The sequence below is a fragment of the Oncorhynchus clarkii genome, chromosome 13 (genome assembly GCF_045791955.1).
Source record: "Oncorhynchus clarkii lewisi isolate Uvic-CL-2024 chromosome 13, UVic_Ocla_1.0, whole genome shotgun sequence".
In the NCBI taxonomy this organism is placed as follows: Eukaryota; Metazoa; Chordata; class Actinopteri; order Salmoniformes; family Salmonidae; genus Oncorhynchus; species Oncorhynchus clarkii.
Window position 1 is genome coordinate 3881354 of NC_092159.1, and position 18569 is coordinate 3899922.

General features: G+C 40.6%; 1 protein-coding gene across 1 annotated transcript in view; it reads left to right on the top strand.

The window, feature by feature from the left end:
• Positions 1-18569, top strand: part of LOC139424281 (zinc finger protein 721-like) — a 291616-nt gene that overhangs the window by 254025 nt on the left and 19022 nt on the right. The window contains exon 7 of the mRNA XM_071175971.1: positions 9962-10479. Within this exon, the coding sequence (XP_071032072.1) occupies positions 9962-10479 (518 nt within the window). The remainder of the gene's footprint in view (positions 1-9961; positions 10480-18569) is intronic.

Consider the following 18569-nt stretch of genomic DNA (forward strand, 5'->3'; position numbering starts at 1 on the left):
CCTGTCCCGTCCACTAGATTATACGTCATGCAAGAAGCATCACCTGAAAAATTCATAACGCCATCTGCTGACTGGAGTGGGTAACGCAGACTGGAAAATATGAATTACAATGTTCAGTCTGGCAAGCAATGTCATAAGAAGTAATTTAAAAATAACCAGATGTTATGTTCTTACTTCTTACAGCCAATACTTCCCTCCAGGATTGGCCTGCCTATTAGGCAGGATTAGGTATGTATATAGACTCTCTTTTTTTTCTACTGTGTTATTGACTTGTTAATTGTTTACTCCATGTGTAACTCTGTGTTGTCTATTCACACTGCTATGCTTTATCTTGGCCAGGTCGCAGTTGTAAATGAGAACTTGTTCTCAACTAGCCTACCTGGTTAAATAAAGGTGAAAAAAATTAATTTAAAAAAGGTGACAGATAGAATAGGGTGGCATACTCTGAGCTAAATTGACCAAGGCTCATCGCGAACAACACATAACACTTCCTATGGTGGCATATGGGCTATTTAGGCAAGTGTTGGTGTCTCCCATCTCCACAGAGGAACTCTATATCTCTGTCAGAGTGACCATCGGGTTCTTGGTAACCTCCCAGACCAAGGCCCTTCTCCCCTGATTGCGCAGTTTGGCCAGGCGGCCAGCTCTAGGAAGAGCCTTGGTGGTTCCAAACTTTTCCTTTTAAGAACGATGGTAGCCACTGTGTTCTTTGGGAACTTCAATGCGGCATATTTTTTGTTGTTGTCTCCCTTCCCCATATCTGTGCCGGCGCTCTACGGACAATTCCTTCCACTTCATGGCTTGGTTTTTGCTCTGACTTGCGCTGTAAACTGTGGGACCTTATATAGACAGGTGTGTGCCTTTCCAAATCATGTCCAATCAACTCAATTTGACTCCAATCAAGTTGTAGAAACATCTCAAGGATGATCAATGGAAACAAGATGCACCTGAGCTCAATTTCGATTCTCATAGCAAAGGGTCTGAATACTTATGTACAGTGCCTTGCGAAAGTATTCGGCCCCCTTGAACTTTGCGACCTTTTGCCACATTTCAGGCTTCAAACATAAAGATATAAAACTGTATTTTTTTGTGAAGAATCAACAACAAGTGGGACACAATCATGAAGTGGAACGACATTTATTGGATATTTCAAACTTTTTTAACTACTACACCTGCAGTATTCAGCATTTCACAGTGAGGTCTACTACACCTGCTGTATTCAGCATTTCACAGTGAGGTCTACTACACCTGCTGTATTCAGCATTTCACAGTGAGGTCTACTACACCTGTTGTATTCAGCATTTCACAGTGAGGTCTACTACACCTGCTGTATTCAGCATTTCACATTGAGATCTACTACACCTGCTGTATTCAGCATTTCACAGTGAGATCTACTACACCTGCAGTATTCAGCATTTCACAGTGAGATCTACTACACCTGCAGTATTCAGCATTTCACAGTGAGGTCTACTACACCTGTTGTATTCAGCATTTCACAGTAAGGTCTACTACACCTGCTGTATTCAGCATTTCACAGTGAGGTCTACTACACCTGTTGTATTCAGCATTTCACAGTGAGGTCTACTACACCTGCTGTATTCAGCATTTCACAGTGAGGTCTACTACACCTGCTGTATTCAGCATTTCACAGTGAGGTCTACTACACCTGTTGTATTCAGCATTTCACAGTGAGGTCTACTACACCTGCTGTATTCAGCATTTCACAGTGAGGTCTACTACACCTGTTGTATTCAGCATTTCACAGTGAGATCTACTACACCTGCTGTATTCAGCATTTCACAGTGAGGTCTACTACACCTGCTGTATTCAGCATTTCACAGTGAGATCTACTACACCTGCAGTATTCAGCATTTCACAGTGAGGTCTACTACATCTGCTGTATTCAGCATTTCACAGTGAGGTCTACTACACCTGTTGTATTCAGCATTTCACAGTGAGGTCTACTACACCTGCTGTATTCAGCATTTCACAGTGAGGTCTACTACACCTGTTGTATTGATGTGACAAATAACAATTTATTTGAACTAAATCAGTTTCAATGTTACGTCTTTGATTAAATTATATTTTTCAAACTCAGGCGATGTGTGTGGTGTGTGTGTGTGTGTGTTTTCTAATGTTTTGTGGTGTGTGTGTGGTATGTGTGTGGTGTGTGTGTGGTGTGTATGTGTGTGTGTGTGTGTGTGTGTGTGTGTATATGTGTTTTCTAATGTTTTGTGGTGTGTGTGTGTGTGGTGTATTGGTGTGTGGTGTGTGGGGTGTGTGGTGTGTGTGTGTGTGTGTGTGTGTGTGTGTGTGTGTGTGTGTGGTGTGTGTGTGTGTGTGTGTGTGGTGTGTGTGTGTGTATGTGTGTTTTCTAATGTTTTTTATCTCCGTCCATCCTTGGTCTTTCCTTGTGGTCCTGTAGCTCAGTTGGTAGAGTATGGTGCTTGTAAAACAAGGGTAGTGGCTGCAAATCACTTTGGATAAAAGTGTCTGCTAAATGTCAGATATATCCACTGATTATACCAAACATTTGGAACACCTTCCTAATATGGAGTTGGACCCTCCCCGTTTTCCCTCAGAACAGCCTCAATTCGTCGGGGCATGGACTCTACAAGGTGTCGATAGCTTTCCACAGGAATGCTTGCCCATGTTGACTCCAATGCTTCCCACAATTGTGTCAAGTTGGCTGGATGTCCTTTGGGTGTAGTGGAGGCTCCTCAGAGGAGGAAGGGGAGAACCATCGTCCTCAGATATTTTATTAAAATGTTTAAATAATTTCAAAAGTTTTATCCTTTTTAGATACCATACTAAATCTAATCATGTAACCTATTCATTGATTAAAACATACTATTTTGCATCCTCCTCTGGGTTCATTGACTTCAATACAAAACCTAGGAGGCTCATGGTTCTCAAGGCTTCCATAGACTTACACAGTTATTATGACAACTTCCTGGAGGATGTCCTCCAACCTATCAGAGCTCTTGCAGCATGAACCAGACATGTTGTCCAACCAATGAAAGGATCAGAGAATGAATTTAGTACTGAAAACATGAGCTTTTAGCTAGCTAGCACTGCAGTGCATAACATGTGGTGAGTAGTTGACTCAAAGAGAGAAAAAGACAATAGTTGAACAGTTTTGAACAAATTAATTTATTCCAAAATGAAGGAGAAGCGAGAGAGATATTTCGTCACTTATTTTCCACTTTCATTTTCACTTACTTAGCTAGCAAATGCAGCTAGCTAGTTTAGCCTACTGAAACACTCTGCTCAAACAGAGCGATGCTATGTTAGCTAGCTGGCTATGACTATCCAACACAACACTGGAACTCTTCCAAGTCAAGGTAAGCTTTTCGTTTTACTAATTTATTGCCACTGGGACCCGACAATGTAAATGCTAAACTGCTTACTGACTGTACACTACAACGTGGACTAGCGCGTTCGTTCCATTAGCTCTGTTGACTAATGATGTTATTTTAGCTAATATGGTGGCAACAATATAAGCTGTGTGTTTCAGTCATGATATGGTTTGGCTTGGAAAGGTTTTTTCTCCTGGTCACATACAGCTGATGTGTTGTGCATTGAAGTACAGAAGCGAGGGGGAAAAGGTGAGAGGAGGACAGAAGGAAAACAACGTGTCTGTAATGAAAGTGAACTGTGTTTATGCATGATCAGGGGTGTATACATTCCGATTCTGTTGACAACCAGGATAAACATACGTGAATTTGTCCAATAGAACCTCTATTTCAGCTAGATGCAGGCGAGAGTGTGCAAGGCGATATTGAATGTGTCACTGTCTGTCACCTCAACCTTTTCTCTCAACCTGTGTGAACCTACATTCTAAACTTTCATTCATAGGCTAGGTTGCAACCTCATGATGGGTATAGGGGAAATGTTAGTATCATCTAGTAGTCTAAACCTACCGCTGTTACATTGAACAGGGTGAATGGAATATGAATGACAGTCATCTAATATGCTGTAATAGAAATAAAGCCATGAATCAACAAATCGTCCTGCCTCAACTTAAACGGCACTGACAGCCACTGTTTGGATGGTGGACCATTCTTGGGAAACTGTTGAGCTGTAAAAACCCAGCAACATTGCAGTTATTGACACAAACCGATGAGCCTGGCACCTACTACCATACCCTGTTCAAAGACACTTAAATATGTTGTCTTCCCCATTCACCATCTGAGTGGCACACATGCACAATCCATGTCTCATGTCTCAAGGCTTAAAATTCCTTATTTAACCTGACTCCCCCCTTCATCTACACTGATTGAAGTGGATTTAACTAGTGACATCAATAAGGGATCATAGCTTTAGCCTGTATTCATCTAGTCTTTCTAAGTCATGGAAGGAGCAGGTGTTCTTAATGTTTTGTCTACCCAGTGCAAAGCACCAAAGATATTCAAGAGCTATTTGCATGTGATGCATTGGCTCTGTTGTTTACAGTATGATTTGTATCGAATAGAGCGTGGCTTTAAGGGGAAAGTATGGTCACATCTAATAAAAACGAATGTGAAAAATGAACAGAGTATTAACAGAAATGTGTTTTAAAACACTACCTATTCGTAGAAGTATTTATTTATTATCCACATATTCATATTAAGCTTCTACGTCTGTGTACAGGAAAGTATCATTTGAAAGACGTAAGAGAAAATATATCAGCTAATTGTTAAATTATTATGACGTTCTTTCCAATATAATAAGTGTCGTAACTATTGTTTCCAAACTGCGTTACCCACTCCAGTCAGCAGATGGCGATGGGCGTCTTTCAGGTGATGCTTCTTGATGACGTATAATGGACTGGACGGGACGCTTCTTCAGGAACAACAAGGCGCCAACTCTTTCAACCACCTCGGTAGCTTGCTAGACAACATAAAACTAAAATATTGATTCTTTAGACCATGTTATTGTACATGAGCTAATCTCAGTGTTTTAAACAAATTTCGGTTGACGTATCTACTGGTGAACTTTAACCTAATGTGCTTGTTCAATTTGCAAACTTGTTAAAGATTGATACTGAGGTTAGCACTAGGCTAGTCGCTAATGCTAGCTAGCTAGCTAACATCCCTGACCATGAGCTCACTGAACTACTCCTCCCTTGCTAATGAAGCGGAGGTCTGCTGTTTGGAGAAAGAATCTTTCAGAATGAAAAAGGAGGAAGAGGAGGCTGTTATAGTGAAAGAAGAGAACGAACCTTTTAGAGAGGAAGAGGATGCTATCTTAATAAACGTGAAGGAGGAAGAGGTTTTGAGAGTGAAAAAGGAGGAGACAGAAGATCCGATTGACACCAGTGAGTACTGTCTTAAAAACAGGGACAAACTATGCAGTTGTTGAACTAATGTGGGGTTTTTAATGGGCATTCTTACTGTAGGAATTGTTAAATGGTCGATCTGCCATTGGTTAATATACTTTTGCGACTTTTCAATTAGATGTATTGAATTCTCCATGTGGTCGGCATTAAAGTTCCCCCCATCTAGTATAACGGTCTTAAAATTCAATATTGCTGCGTATGTTCTACTTAAAATATAAAAAAGGCACGCATTTTGTGGAACAACCCTTTTACATTTGCATCACAAATATTTTTTTAGGAAATCAAGATGAAAGTGGCCATTTTAGGCCCTTTTTAGACATATTCTTGTAAGACTCTGTGATTGCAATAGAATATCATAAGTTTACCATCTGTTTGATGTTCTCATTCACACAGGAGAGAGACATGACTATGGTGGATCCTCTGCGGAGCCTCAACAACATCCTGATGCTGACGAGGCAGAGAAGAGTCTCTGCAGATCAGAACACCAGATGGTACAGCTTGGTCTGGTCTAGCATACAGCTTGCTTTATCAGCTTGGGCTGGGTTTCTGTAGAGCACTTTATGACAACAGCGACATTAGCATCCATAATGATGTGTATCTGTGTCCCCTCTTTATGGTTACTAGGACAACGCTAGCCCTTCCAGCCTCCCGGAGTCCATGTGTCGTGCCTCTCCCAGTCGCACCTTACTGCTGGGTATGAAGAGGTTGTCTGTGCTGCTGGTGGACTTCAGGAAAACAACGGGGCTGAGTGGAACTGTTAGGGGAGGAGAAGAGATGAAAGGATCAGATTTGACTCATCAAAGTAAGTGCTGTAGTTTAGTTTGAACAAATACAACAGATCTGCCCACTGGTATCTGTTACCAGGACAACCAGTGGAGTTCTGTTAGTTGACAGGAAGATAGACTGGTGGATATGGATGTTATGAATATCATAACACTGACAAATGATTCTGCCAATGAAAAGAGAGAAACCAATAGACCATATAAAACCTTGATGAAAGTTAGCTTTAGAGAGGAACCAATAGACCATATAAAACCTTGATGAAAGTTAGCTTTAGAGAGAAAATTGCAAGATGATCCAATGTAAGGTGCTTGTTTTACAAAAACTTTTCCTTAAAACATTATGGATATTACATTGCCTGTCCCAGTCAACCCCCCTATCTTTACAAGACTGTTGAACAGGCAAACTAAACTCTAGACACTGTTAATTAATTAACTAATACTGAGGAAAGCTGTGATCAGGTTTATAGGGAAGGACATTCAATAAACACAGCACTTGATTGGCTGAGAGAAATTGATGACTATAAAAATATTGTTTGCGGCTTTTGACATTATCGATCGTAGTCTGCTGCTGAAAAAACGTATGGCTTTACACCCCCTGCTATACTACAAAAAAAGCTAACCTTTATTTAACTAGGCAAGTCGGTTAAGAACAAATTCTTATTTTCAATGACGACCTAGGACTGCCTTGTTCAGGGGCAGAACGACAGAGTTTTACCTTGTCAACTCGGTGATAAGATCCAGCAACCTTTTGGTTACTGGCCTACCGCTCTAACCACTAGGCTACCTGCCGCCCCAGAACTACCTGTCTAACAGAACACAGAGAATGTTATTTAATGGAAGCCTGTACAACAAAATCAAGGTAGAATCAGGAATTCCCCAGGGCAGCTGTTTGGAACCTACCTTTTTCAATCTTTACCAACGACATGCCAACGACATTTGAGTAAAGCCAGTGTGTGTCTGTATGCGGATGACTCAACACTGTACACGTCAGCTACCACGGAAACTGAAATGACAGCAACACTTACAAAGAGCTGCAGTGATTTTCAGAATGGGTGTCAAGGAATAATAATAATATTTCAGATTACCTTAAGTTACATGGCCTACTATGCTAATTCTGTAGCGGTATTGTTAGAGGGTGGTAAAGATAAAGTTTTGTTGGTGCGCCAGGCAGGTATTAACCCTAGTTATTAAAGTTAGTTGAATAGAATCCCTGTAGTGCTGTCCTGCAAAACGTGACTAGTGACGTTGTGTGTGTTTTGTGTGACAAAACTGCATATTTGAGTGGCCTTTTATTTTCCCCGGCACAAGGTGCACCTGTGTAATAATCAAGGTGTTCAATCAGCTTCTTGATATGCCACACCTGTCAGGTGGATCGATTATCTTGGCAGAGAATACATTTAAACTAACTAATGTTAACTAACAGGGATGTAAAAAATGATTGTAGTTACTATCAGTTTTAGGAACATCTTTCCAAATATTTCACTTTATTTTTTACTTTACCCAAAATATGACATCAGCGATAGTCAAAATGCTGAAAATCTGTGAACGTCTAAATAAGAAATTGGGCCACTAAAACAGCAGGTGTCGAACCCTTTCAACAACGGGGAGATTTTACTGATGTGCTTTGTGTCTTCAACTTAAAATCAAGTTTTGGACTTCCACTTAAAATGACTTATATACTTATTTTATGTTTAAGGAAGTGTGTACAGTCGTGGCCAAAATGTTTGAGAATGACACAAATGTTAATTTTCACAAAGTCTGCTGCCTCAGTTTGTATGATGGCAATTTGCATATACTCCAGAATGTTATGAAGAGTGTTCAGATGAATTGCAACTAATTGCAAAGTCCCTCTTTTCTATGCAAATTAACTGAATCTCCCCCAAAACTGGAAGCTTCAAAAGGAGGGTGGTGCTTGGAATCATTGTTCTTCATATGTCACCCACGGTTACCTGCAAGGAAACATGTGCCGTCATCATTGCTTTGCACAAAAAGGGCTTCACAGGCAAGGATATAGCTGCCAGTAAGATTGCACCAAAATCAACCATTTATCGGATCATCAAGAACTTCAAGGAGAGCGGTTCAATTGTTGTGAAGAAGGCTTGTTGATTCAGCTGCGGGATTGGGGCACCAACAGTACAGAGCTTGCTCAGGAATGGCAGCAGGCAGGTGTGAGTGCATCTGCACGCACAGTGAAGCGAAGACTTTTGGTGTCAAGAAGGGCAGCAAAGAAACCACTTCTCTCCAGGAAAAACATCAGGGACATACTGATATTCTGCAAAAGTTACAGGGATTGGTGAGACTGCTGAGGACTGGGGTAAAGTCATTTTCTCTGATGAATCCCCTTTCCGAATGTTTGGGGCATCCGGAAAAAAGCTTGTCCGGAGAAGGCAAGGTGAGCGCTACCATCAGTCCTGTGTCATGCCAACAGTAAAGCATCCTGAGACCATTCATGTGTGAGTTGCTTCTCAGCCAAGGGTGTGGGCTCACTCACAATGTTGCCTAAGAACACAGCCATGAATAAAGAATGGTACCAACATTCATGTGTGAGTTGCTTCTCAGCCAAGGGTGTGGGCTCACTCACAATGTTGCCTAAGAACACAGCCATGAATAAAGAATGGTACCAACACATCCTCCGAGTGCAACTTCTCCCAACCATCCAGGAACAGTTCGGTGACGAACAATGCCTTTTCCAGCATGATGGAGCACCTTGCCATAAGGCAAAAGTGATAACTAAGTGGCTCGGGTAACAAAACATCAGTATTTTGGGTCCATGGCCAGGAAACTCCCCAGACCTTAATCCCATTGAGAACTTGTGGTCAATCATCAAGAGGCGGGTGGACAAACAAAAAAAAAACACAAATTCTGACAAAATCCAAGCATTGATTATGCAAGAATGGGCTGCCGTTAGTCAGGATGTGGCCCAGAAGTTAATTGACAGCATGCCAGGGCAGATTGCAGAGGTCTTGAAAAAGAAGGGTCAACACTGCAAATATATACACTGCATCAACTTAATGTCATTGTAAATAAAAACCTTTGACACTTATGAAATGCTTGTAATTATACTTCAGCATTCCATAGTAACATCTGACTAAAATATCTAAAGACACTGAAGCAGCAAACTTTGTGGAAATTAATATTTTTCATTCTCAAAACTTTTGACCACGACTGTAGGTCGCATTCTGTATCATACAGCTATTAAAGTTATATATTTAGAACTACCTGCCCGATTGGAATCCAGTGACGTCTGTGTCTTGAGTGTCCTAGAACTGTTTAGTTTTTTGTGTTCTGACGAAAACAGAATGAATAAATAAGTAGTGTAAACATTGTCAGTAATTACCAGGAAACTTTACAACATTTGTTTTAAAATCACACTGAGATTGTTAAAACGGGCCTTAGGTTATTGAGGGATCTGATTAGGATTTACCCTCGTAGCAAGGCCGTTTTATATGTGGAGGTTTCATTCGGGTCTCTATTTAAAAAACACACTGTCTTTGGCAGGAGAAAGACCAGACTCAGAGGAACCAGAGCCAGGGACGTACAAACCAGCAAGACGACACCAGTGTTCCCACTGTGGAAAGGGTTATAACCACTTAAATGAGCTTAAACAACATGAGAGAATACACACAGGGGAGAAGCCTTACCACTGTTCCCAGTGTGGAAAGGGTTTTAACGATTTGGGAAAGCTGAAACGACACGGGAGAATACACACAGGGGATAAGCCTTACCACTGCTCCCAGACTGGAAGGCGTTTTAACGATTTGGGGAAGCTGGAACGACACGAGAGAATACACAGAGGGGAGAAGCCTTACCACTGCTCCCAGTGTGGAAAGGGTTGTAACGATTTGGGGAAGCTGAAACGACACGAGAGAATACACACGGGTGAAAAGCCTTACCACTGCTCCCACTGTGGAAAGCGTTTTAACGATTTGGGCAAGGTGAAACGACATGAGAGAATACACACAGGGGAGAAGCCTTACCATTGCTCCCACTGTGGAAAGTGTTTCAACCAATTAGGGACCCTGAAACAGCACAAGGTAATACACACAGGGGAGAATCGTTACCACTGCTCCCAGTGTGGAAAGGGTTTTAACGATTTGGGGAAGCTGAAACGACATGAGAGAATACACACAGGGGAGAAGCCTTACCATTGCTCGCAATGTGAAAAGATGTATAGCGAGAAAGGACACCTGAAAGCCCATGAGAAAATTCACACAGGGGAGAAGCCTTACCAATGCTCCCAGTGTGGAAAGTGTTTCACCTGGGCAGGGTATCTGAAAAAACACGAAAGAATACACACAGGGGAGAAGCCTTACCACTGCTCCCAGTGTGGCAAGTGTTTCAACGGGGCAGGGGATCTGAAAAAACACGAAAGAATACATACAGGAGAGAAGCCTTACCACTGCTCCCGCTGTGTCAAGTGTTTTAACCAGTTAGGGGCCCTGAAACAGCACAAGATAATACACACAGGGGAGATGCATTACCACTCCTCCCAGGATGCAAAGCCTTTGCCCATTTAGGAAGCCTGAAATAACATGAGACACAGAGGAGAAGGCTTTACAGAAGATTAGATTTTGGGAAAACATATTACTCATAACAATCACTTAAACGTCATTAGAGAATCCACACAGGAGAGAGAAATTACTTCTCTTAGCATGTATATTGATATTTCACATCTCATTGACTCACAACTCATCAGAGAACATACACAGTGCTCCCATTGTCTTATATTGTTGACTTATGTGTTTACCTGTTTTTACCAGATGAAATTGCTTCTTCCAATTATTGATAAACATGTACCTGTTAAGAAACTGACTGTTAGAACTGTTAAGGCTCCATGGATTGATGAGGAATTTAAAAACTGTATGTTTGAAAGAGTTGGGGCAAAAGGAGTGGCTAATAAGTCTGGCTGCACATCTGGCCGGCTGTTTTATGAACTGCAAATTGAGAAATGATGTGACCAAACTCAACAAAAATAATCAACTTTATTATGAAGCCAAGATCAATGATATAAAGAATGATGAAAAAAACCTTGTAAAAAACATAATGATAGAAAAGCAGTGCAAGTATTGAATTTTGTGAAGTTAGTGTGGGAGAGGTGGAACAATTGTTACCGATCAATAATGACAAACCTCCTGGCATTGACAACTTAGATGGAAAGCTACTGAGGACAGTAGCTGACTCTATAGCCACTCCTATCTGTCATATTTTTAACATGAGCCTAGAGGAAAGTCTTTGTTTTCAGGCCTGGAGGGAAGCCAAATTAATCCACTACCTAGTCATGTAAGACTGGAACTCTTAGTTCCCTTCATCCATCTGTTACCTAAAATATAGTTTCAACACACAGACATCTGACTTTGTACAGTTGACCTTTTCATGCACTTGCAAGGTGTCTACCACTGATTCTTTATCTCAAGCTAAAGCAAAACATGAATCATTGTACTTTTGTCATCACAGGTGTTCCTGTAATGTACAGATATCATCAAAGTTCTTACAAGTCAAATGACACACATCTCTGACACACACACTTATCCCACCAGACATGCCACCGGGGGTCTTTTCACAGTTCACAAGATTCCAGAACAAATTCAAGAAAGCGTACAGTATTATATAGGGCCCTTATTGCATGGAACTTCCTTCCATCTCATATTGCTCAAATAAATAGCAAACCTGGTTAAAAAAAAACAGATAAAGCAACACCTCTCCCCTATTTGACCTAGGTAGTTTGTGTATATGCATTGATATGGAGGCTACGTGCGCCTTTTGCAAAATGTATGTAGTTCTGTCCTTGAGCTGTTCTTGTCTATTGATGTTCTGTATTATTGTCACGCCATAGAGGTTTTTATTCTCTATTTTGGTTGGGCCAGGGTGTGACTCAGGTGGGAATTCCAGTTTCTTTATTTCTATGTTTTCTATTTCTTTGTTTTTTTGGCCAGTGTGGTTCCCAATCGGAGGCAGCTGTCTATCGTTGTCTCTAATTGGGAATCATACTTAGGCAGCCTTTTTCCACCTGTGTTTTTTGGGTAGTTGTTTTCTGTATAGTTGATTTGCCTTACAGAACTGTTCGTTCTTCTCTTTGTTATTTTGTTCTAATGTTTTTTGATTAAATAAAAATCATGAACACTTACCACGCTGCGCTTTGGTCCATGCCTTCCGACGAGAGACGTGACAATTATGTGTCATGTTTTGTGTTGACCGCAGGAGGGGTAGCTGCTGCTTTTGCAACAGCTGATGGGGATCCAAGTAAAATACCAAATACCAAACTCTGTTGTTCTCTCTGAGCTCAGAAATAAAGAATCTTGGTTTGACTTGATGCTTGGCATCATTGTCCATTTGAAAGACCCATTTGCGACCAAGCATTAACTTCCTGACTGATGTCTTGAGATGTTGCTTCAATATATTCACATAATTTTCCTACCCCATGATGCCATCTATTTTGTGAAGTGCCCCAGTCCTTCCTGCAGCGAAGCACCCCCACAACGTGATGCTGCCACCTGTGTGCTTCACGGTGGGGATGGTGTTCTTCGGCTTGCAAGCATCCCCCTTTTTCCTCCGAACATAACGATGGTCATTATGTCCAAACAGTTCTATTTTTGTTTCATCAGACCAGAGGACGCCTTCAGGCGTTTGGAAATCGCTCCCAAGGATGAACCAGACTTGTGGAGGTCTACCATTTTTTTCTGAGATCTTGGCAGATTTGTATTTATTTTCCCATGATGTCAAGTAAAGAGGCACTGAGTTTCAAGGTAGGTCTTGAAATACATTCACAGGTGCTCTTCCAATTGACTCATGATGTCAATTAGCCTATCAGAAGCTATAGACATAATCTTCTGGAATTTTCCAAGGCTGTTTAAAGGCACAGTCAACTTAGTGTATGTAAACTTCTGACCCACTGGGATTGTGTAATAATCTGTCTGTAAACAATTGTTGGAAAAATGAATTTTGTCGTTAACACAGATGTCCTAACCGACTTGCCAAAACGATTGTTTGTTAACAAGAAATGTGTGGAGTGGTTGAAAATGTGTTTTAATGACTCCAACCTAAGTGTATGTAATCTTTGACTTCAACTGTAAATACTGTATCCTTCACTATCTATTCTTCACTATATATTGCATCTTAACTGCTGTGTTTCTGCTCATCCATGTTTTATACTTCTATATTTCCCATTCCTTTACTGGATTATGTGTATTAGGTTTAGTTGTGGAATTTGTTAGATATTATCTGTTTGATACTGCTGTACTGTCGGATCTAGAAGCATAAGCATTTCACTACACTCACAATAACATCTGCTAACCCTGTGCATGTGACCAATAACATCTGCTAACCATGTGCATGTGACCAATAACATCTGCTAACCATGTGTATGTGACCATAACATCTGCTAACCATGTGTATGTCACCAATAACATCTGCTAACCATGTATATGCGACCATTAACATCTGCTAACCATGTGTATGTGACCAATAACATCTGCTAACCATGTGTATGTGACCATAACATCTGCTAACCATGTGTATGTCACCAATAACATTTGCTAACCATGTGTATGTGACCAATAACATCTGCTAACCATGTGTATGTGACCAATAACATCTGCTAACCATGTGTATGTGACCAATAACATCTGCTAACCATGTGTATGTGACCAATAACATCTGCTAACCATGTGTATGTGACCAATAACATCTGCTAACCATGTGTATGTGACCAATAACATCTGCTAACCATGTGTATGTGACCAATAACATCTCCTAACCATGTGTATGTGACCAATAACATCTGCTAACCATGTGCATGTGACCAATAACATCTGCTAACCATGTATATGTCACCAATAACATCTGCTAACCATGTGTATGTGACCAATAACATCTGCTAACCATGTGTATCTGACCAATAACATCTGCTAACCATGTGTATGTGACCATAACATCTGCTAACCATGTGTATGTGACCAATAACATCTGCTAACCATGTGTATGTCACCAATAACATCTGCTAACCATGTGTATGTCACCAATAACATCTGCTAACCATGTGTATGTCACCAATAACATCTGCTAACCATGTGTATGTCACCAATAACATCTGCTAACCATGTGTATGTGACCAATAACATCTGCTAACCATGTGTATGTGACCAATAACATCTGCTAACCATGTGTATGTCACCAATAACATCTGCTAACCATGTGTATGTCACCAATAACATCTGCTAACCATGTGTATGTCACCAATAACATCTGCTAACCATGTGTATGTGACCAATAACATCTGCTAACCATGTGTATGTGACCAATAACATCTGCTAACCATGTGTATGTGACCAATAACATCTGATAACCATGTGTATGTCACCAATAACATCTGCTAACCATGTGCATGTGACCAATAACATCCACTAACCATGTGTATGTGACCAATAACATCTGATTTGATTTGAACAAAACAAATCCATGTGACATTTGATCAATGTGGAAAACGGATTGGATTTGTAAAAATCCATCTACAAAAGGTATTTGTATTAATTTTCACACAACTGGTAACCAGTGACTGGTGACATTTTGTGTTTCACCCAACTTGCAACCTAAATCCAATGACGGTGGACATTTTGTGTTGATTTCATGTTGAATTCACTTTAGTTGACGAATCAAAGAAATGTAAATAGAAACTAGATGTTGAACTGACATCTGTGCCCAGTGGGCTGGTTTGAATAAGCGGCAGGTGTTGGATCAATTAGTAGCATTAGTAGCTAAATTTCCGTGCAATTGTAACGGATGTGAAACGGCTAGCTTAGTTAGCGGTGCGCGCTAAATAGCGTTTCAATTGGTGACGTTACTTGCTCTGAGACCTTGAAGTCGTAGTTCCCCTTGCTCTGCAAGGGCCGCGGCTTTTGTGGAGCGATGGGTAACGATGCTTCGAGGGTGACTGTTGATGTGTGCAGAAGGTCCCTGGTTCGGGCCCTGGTTCGCGACAGATTTTCATGTGAATATTCTCAAATCTGCATAAAACAATATACGCATTTTCCCACCGGAAATGTTTGCATCAAACAGGTTTATTGCGGATAAAAGTCTTTGCATGATAAAGTAGTGCACGGAAAAAAATGTTTTCCTGTTGAATTCCCATGTACTGAATGAAAAATGCAAGTTAAATGGGTTTCCATTGCATTTTCAACTCTACTGAGGGTTTTGAAAAACCGTTGAGTTATATAGCAAAAGTCCTCTTGTCCCGTGCACTGTAGCCAACAGCTCAAAGATACAGTGTTGGTAGGCTACCTACATGATGAGATTATTATGGATAAGAATGGAATGTCTGAGTAGCTCTATATGATGTCATAATACACCCCTCCGATAATCAAGTGATGTTCACATGTGATGCATTTGCTCCATTGTTTACATTTAAATGGGAGGCCCACTCTGATGATGTATATCTTACATCGTGGGGCTTTAAATGAAAAGTATGGTGACATTTTAGTGTGGCTTGAAATAAATAGGATTATTAATCATAAACTCCTATAGCAACAATACACTGTGGCTTTGACTTCAAGAGAATGGGTGGTGGTGCTACTCTATAGGTAAAACTGTCCAATATGAATGTTCAATACACACAATAGGTTGATCGGTAGCTAGTTAGCTAGCTGTACAGTCTAATACGAATGTTCAATACACACAATAGGTTGATAAGTAGGCAGTTAGCTGCTTAGACGCTGACACAGCAAGAAGAAAAGAACAAGAAAAATCCAGTTATAAACGTGTTTTCAATGCATTTCTATGGGCAATATTAGTAAAGCCCAAATTCAATATTTTATTTATTTATTTATATGTATATACAGTACCAGTCAAACGTTTGGACACATCTACTCATTCCAGATATTTTCATTATTTTTACTTTTTTCTGCTTTGTAGAATAATAGTGAAGACATCAAAACTATGAAATAACATATATAGAATCATGTAGTAACCAAAAAAGTGTTTAACAAATCTAAATATATTTTATGTTTGAGAGTCTTCAAAGTAGCCACCCTTTGCCTTGATGACAGCTTTGCTGTCGGATGGATCAATATCCATGATATGGATGAAGCCTGATTTGGAATGTCTGAGTAGTTCTATATGATGTCATAATACACCCCTCCGATAATCAAGTGATGTTCACATGTGATGCATTTGCTCCATTGTTTACATTTAAGTTGGAGGCCCACTCTGATGATGTATGTCTTACATAGTGGGGCTTTAAATGAAAAGTATGGTGACATCTTAGTGGGGCTTGAAATGAATAGGATTATTAATCATAAACTCCTATAGCAACAATACACTGTGGCTTAGACTTCAAGAAGAGAATGGGCTGATGGGTGGTGGTGCTACTCTATAGGTAAGGCTGTCCAATATGAATGTTCAATACACACAATAGGTTGATCGGTAGCTAGTTAGCAAGCTGTCCAGTCTAATACAAATGTTCAATACACACAATAGGTTGATCAGTAGCCAGCTAGCTGCTACGCCTTTAGCTGGACGGCTAGCTAACACATTAGCTAGCTAACACAGCTAGCTATCAACAAAGTCAAAATGGACTCCAGGCCTGGTGGTGGCAGTAGTGCAAATACAACCACTGTTTACCGGAGCTTCCTGAGTGAAAAATAATTTGGCTATATAAAGAGGGCACGACAAACCCTAATCCCCCTCAGGAGACTGAAAAGGTTTGGCATGGGTCCTCAGATCACAACGCAGGGCCAGACGGATTACCAGGACGTGTACTCAGAGCATGCGCTGACCAACTGGCAACTGTCTTCACTGACATGTTCAACCTCTCCCTGTCTGTAATACCAACATGTTTCAAGCAGACCACCATAGTCCCTGTGCCCAAGAACACCAAGGTAACCTACCTAAATGACTACCGACCCATGTCACTCACGTATGTAGCCATGAAGTGCTTTGAAAGGCTGGTCATCTCTGTGAAGATGGGAGAACCTTCCAGAAGGACAACCACCTCTGCAGCACTCTGCCAGTCTGGCCTTTATGGTAGAGTGGCCAGACGGAAGCCACTCCTCAGTAAAAGGCACATGACAGCCCACTTAGAGTTTGCCAAAAGGCACCCAAAAGATTCTCAGACCATGAGAAACAGGATTCTCTGTTCTGATGAAATCAAGATTGTACAATGGCCTGAATGCCAAGTGTGACGTCTGGAGGAAACCTGGCACCCTCCCTACGGTGAAGCATGGTGGTGGCAGAATTATGCTGTGAGGATGTTTTTCAGCGGCAGGGACTGGAAGGCTAGTCACAATTGAGGCAAATATGAACAGAGTAAAGGACAGAGAGATCCTTGATGAAAACCTGCTCCAGAGATCTCAGGACCTCAAACTGGGGCGAAGGTTCACCTTCCAACAGGACAACGACCCTAAGCACACAGCCAAGATAACACAGGAGTGACTTCAGGACAAGTCTCTGAATGTCCTTGAGTGGCCCAGCCAGAGCCCGGACTTAAACCTGATCGAACATCTCTGGAGAGACCTGAGAATAGCTGTGCAGCAACATTCCCAATCCAACCTGACAGAGTTTGAGAGGATCTGCAGAGAAGAATGGGAGAAGCTACCCAAATACAGGTGTGCCAAGCTTGTGTTGTCATACCCAAGAAGGCTTGAGGCTGTAATCACTGCCAAACGTGCTTCAACAAAGTACAGAGTAAAGGGTCTGACGTCGGTGTAACGTAACAAAATCTGGATTTCCGAATGCTGTCCTCTCCAAATGTAGCTGTATTTTATTGGTTGGAATTGTTTTAAGATGGCCATACTGTGGATTATTTAGCTGTTTGATGTTTAATTCTAGGACCCCTTTAGGTATATATATATATATGTGTAATACCAGTCAAAAGTTTGGACACTTCAAAACCTTAGTCCTTAAAAAAAAGAAAAATCCAGTTATAAACGTGTTTTCAATGCATTTCTATGGGCAATATTAGTAAAGCCCAAATTCAATATTTAATTTATTTATTTATATATATATATATATACAGTACCAGTCAAAAGTTTGGACACACCTACTCATTCCAGACATTTTATTTTATAGAATCATGTAGTAACAAAAAAAGTGTTAAACAAATCTGAATATATTTTATGTTTGAGAGTCTTCAAAGTAGCCACCCTTTGCCTTGATGACAGCTTTGCACTCTTGGTAATGTAGAAAAAAGTTAAAATAAAGAAAAACCCTGCAATGAGTTGGTGTGTCCAAACTTCTGACTGGTACTGAAATATATTTATATATATATATTTAAATCAAATATTGAATTTGGGCTTTACTAATATTGCCCATAGAAATGCATTGAAAAACACATTTAATAACTGGAAAAAAATACATATATTTGTTTTACGTAATAAGGTTTTGAAGTGTCTGTCCTATATCTAGGCAATATAAGAAACCTCAGGTAATATTTTATTGTTTTACATATATTTAACCCCTTATTTTGGGGGGCACAAAAC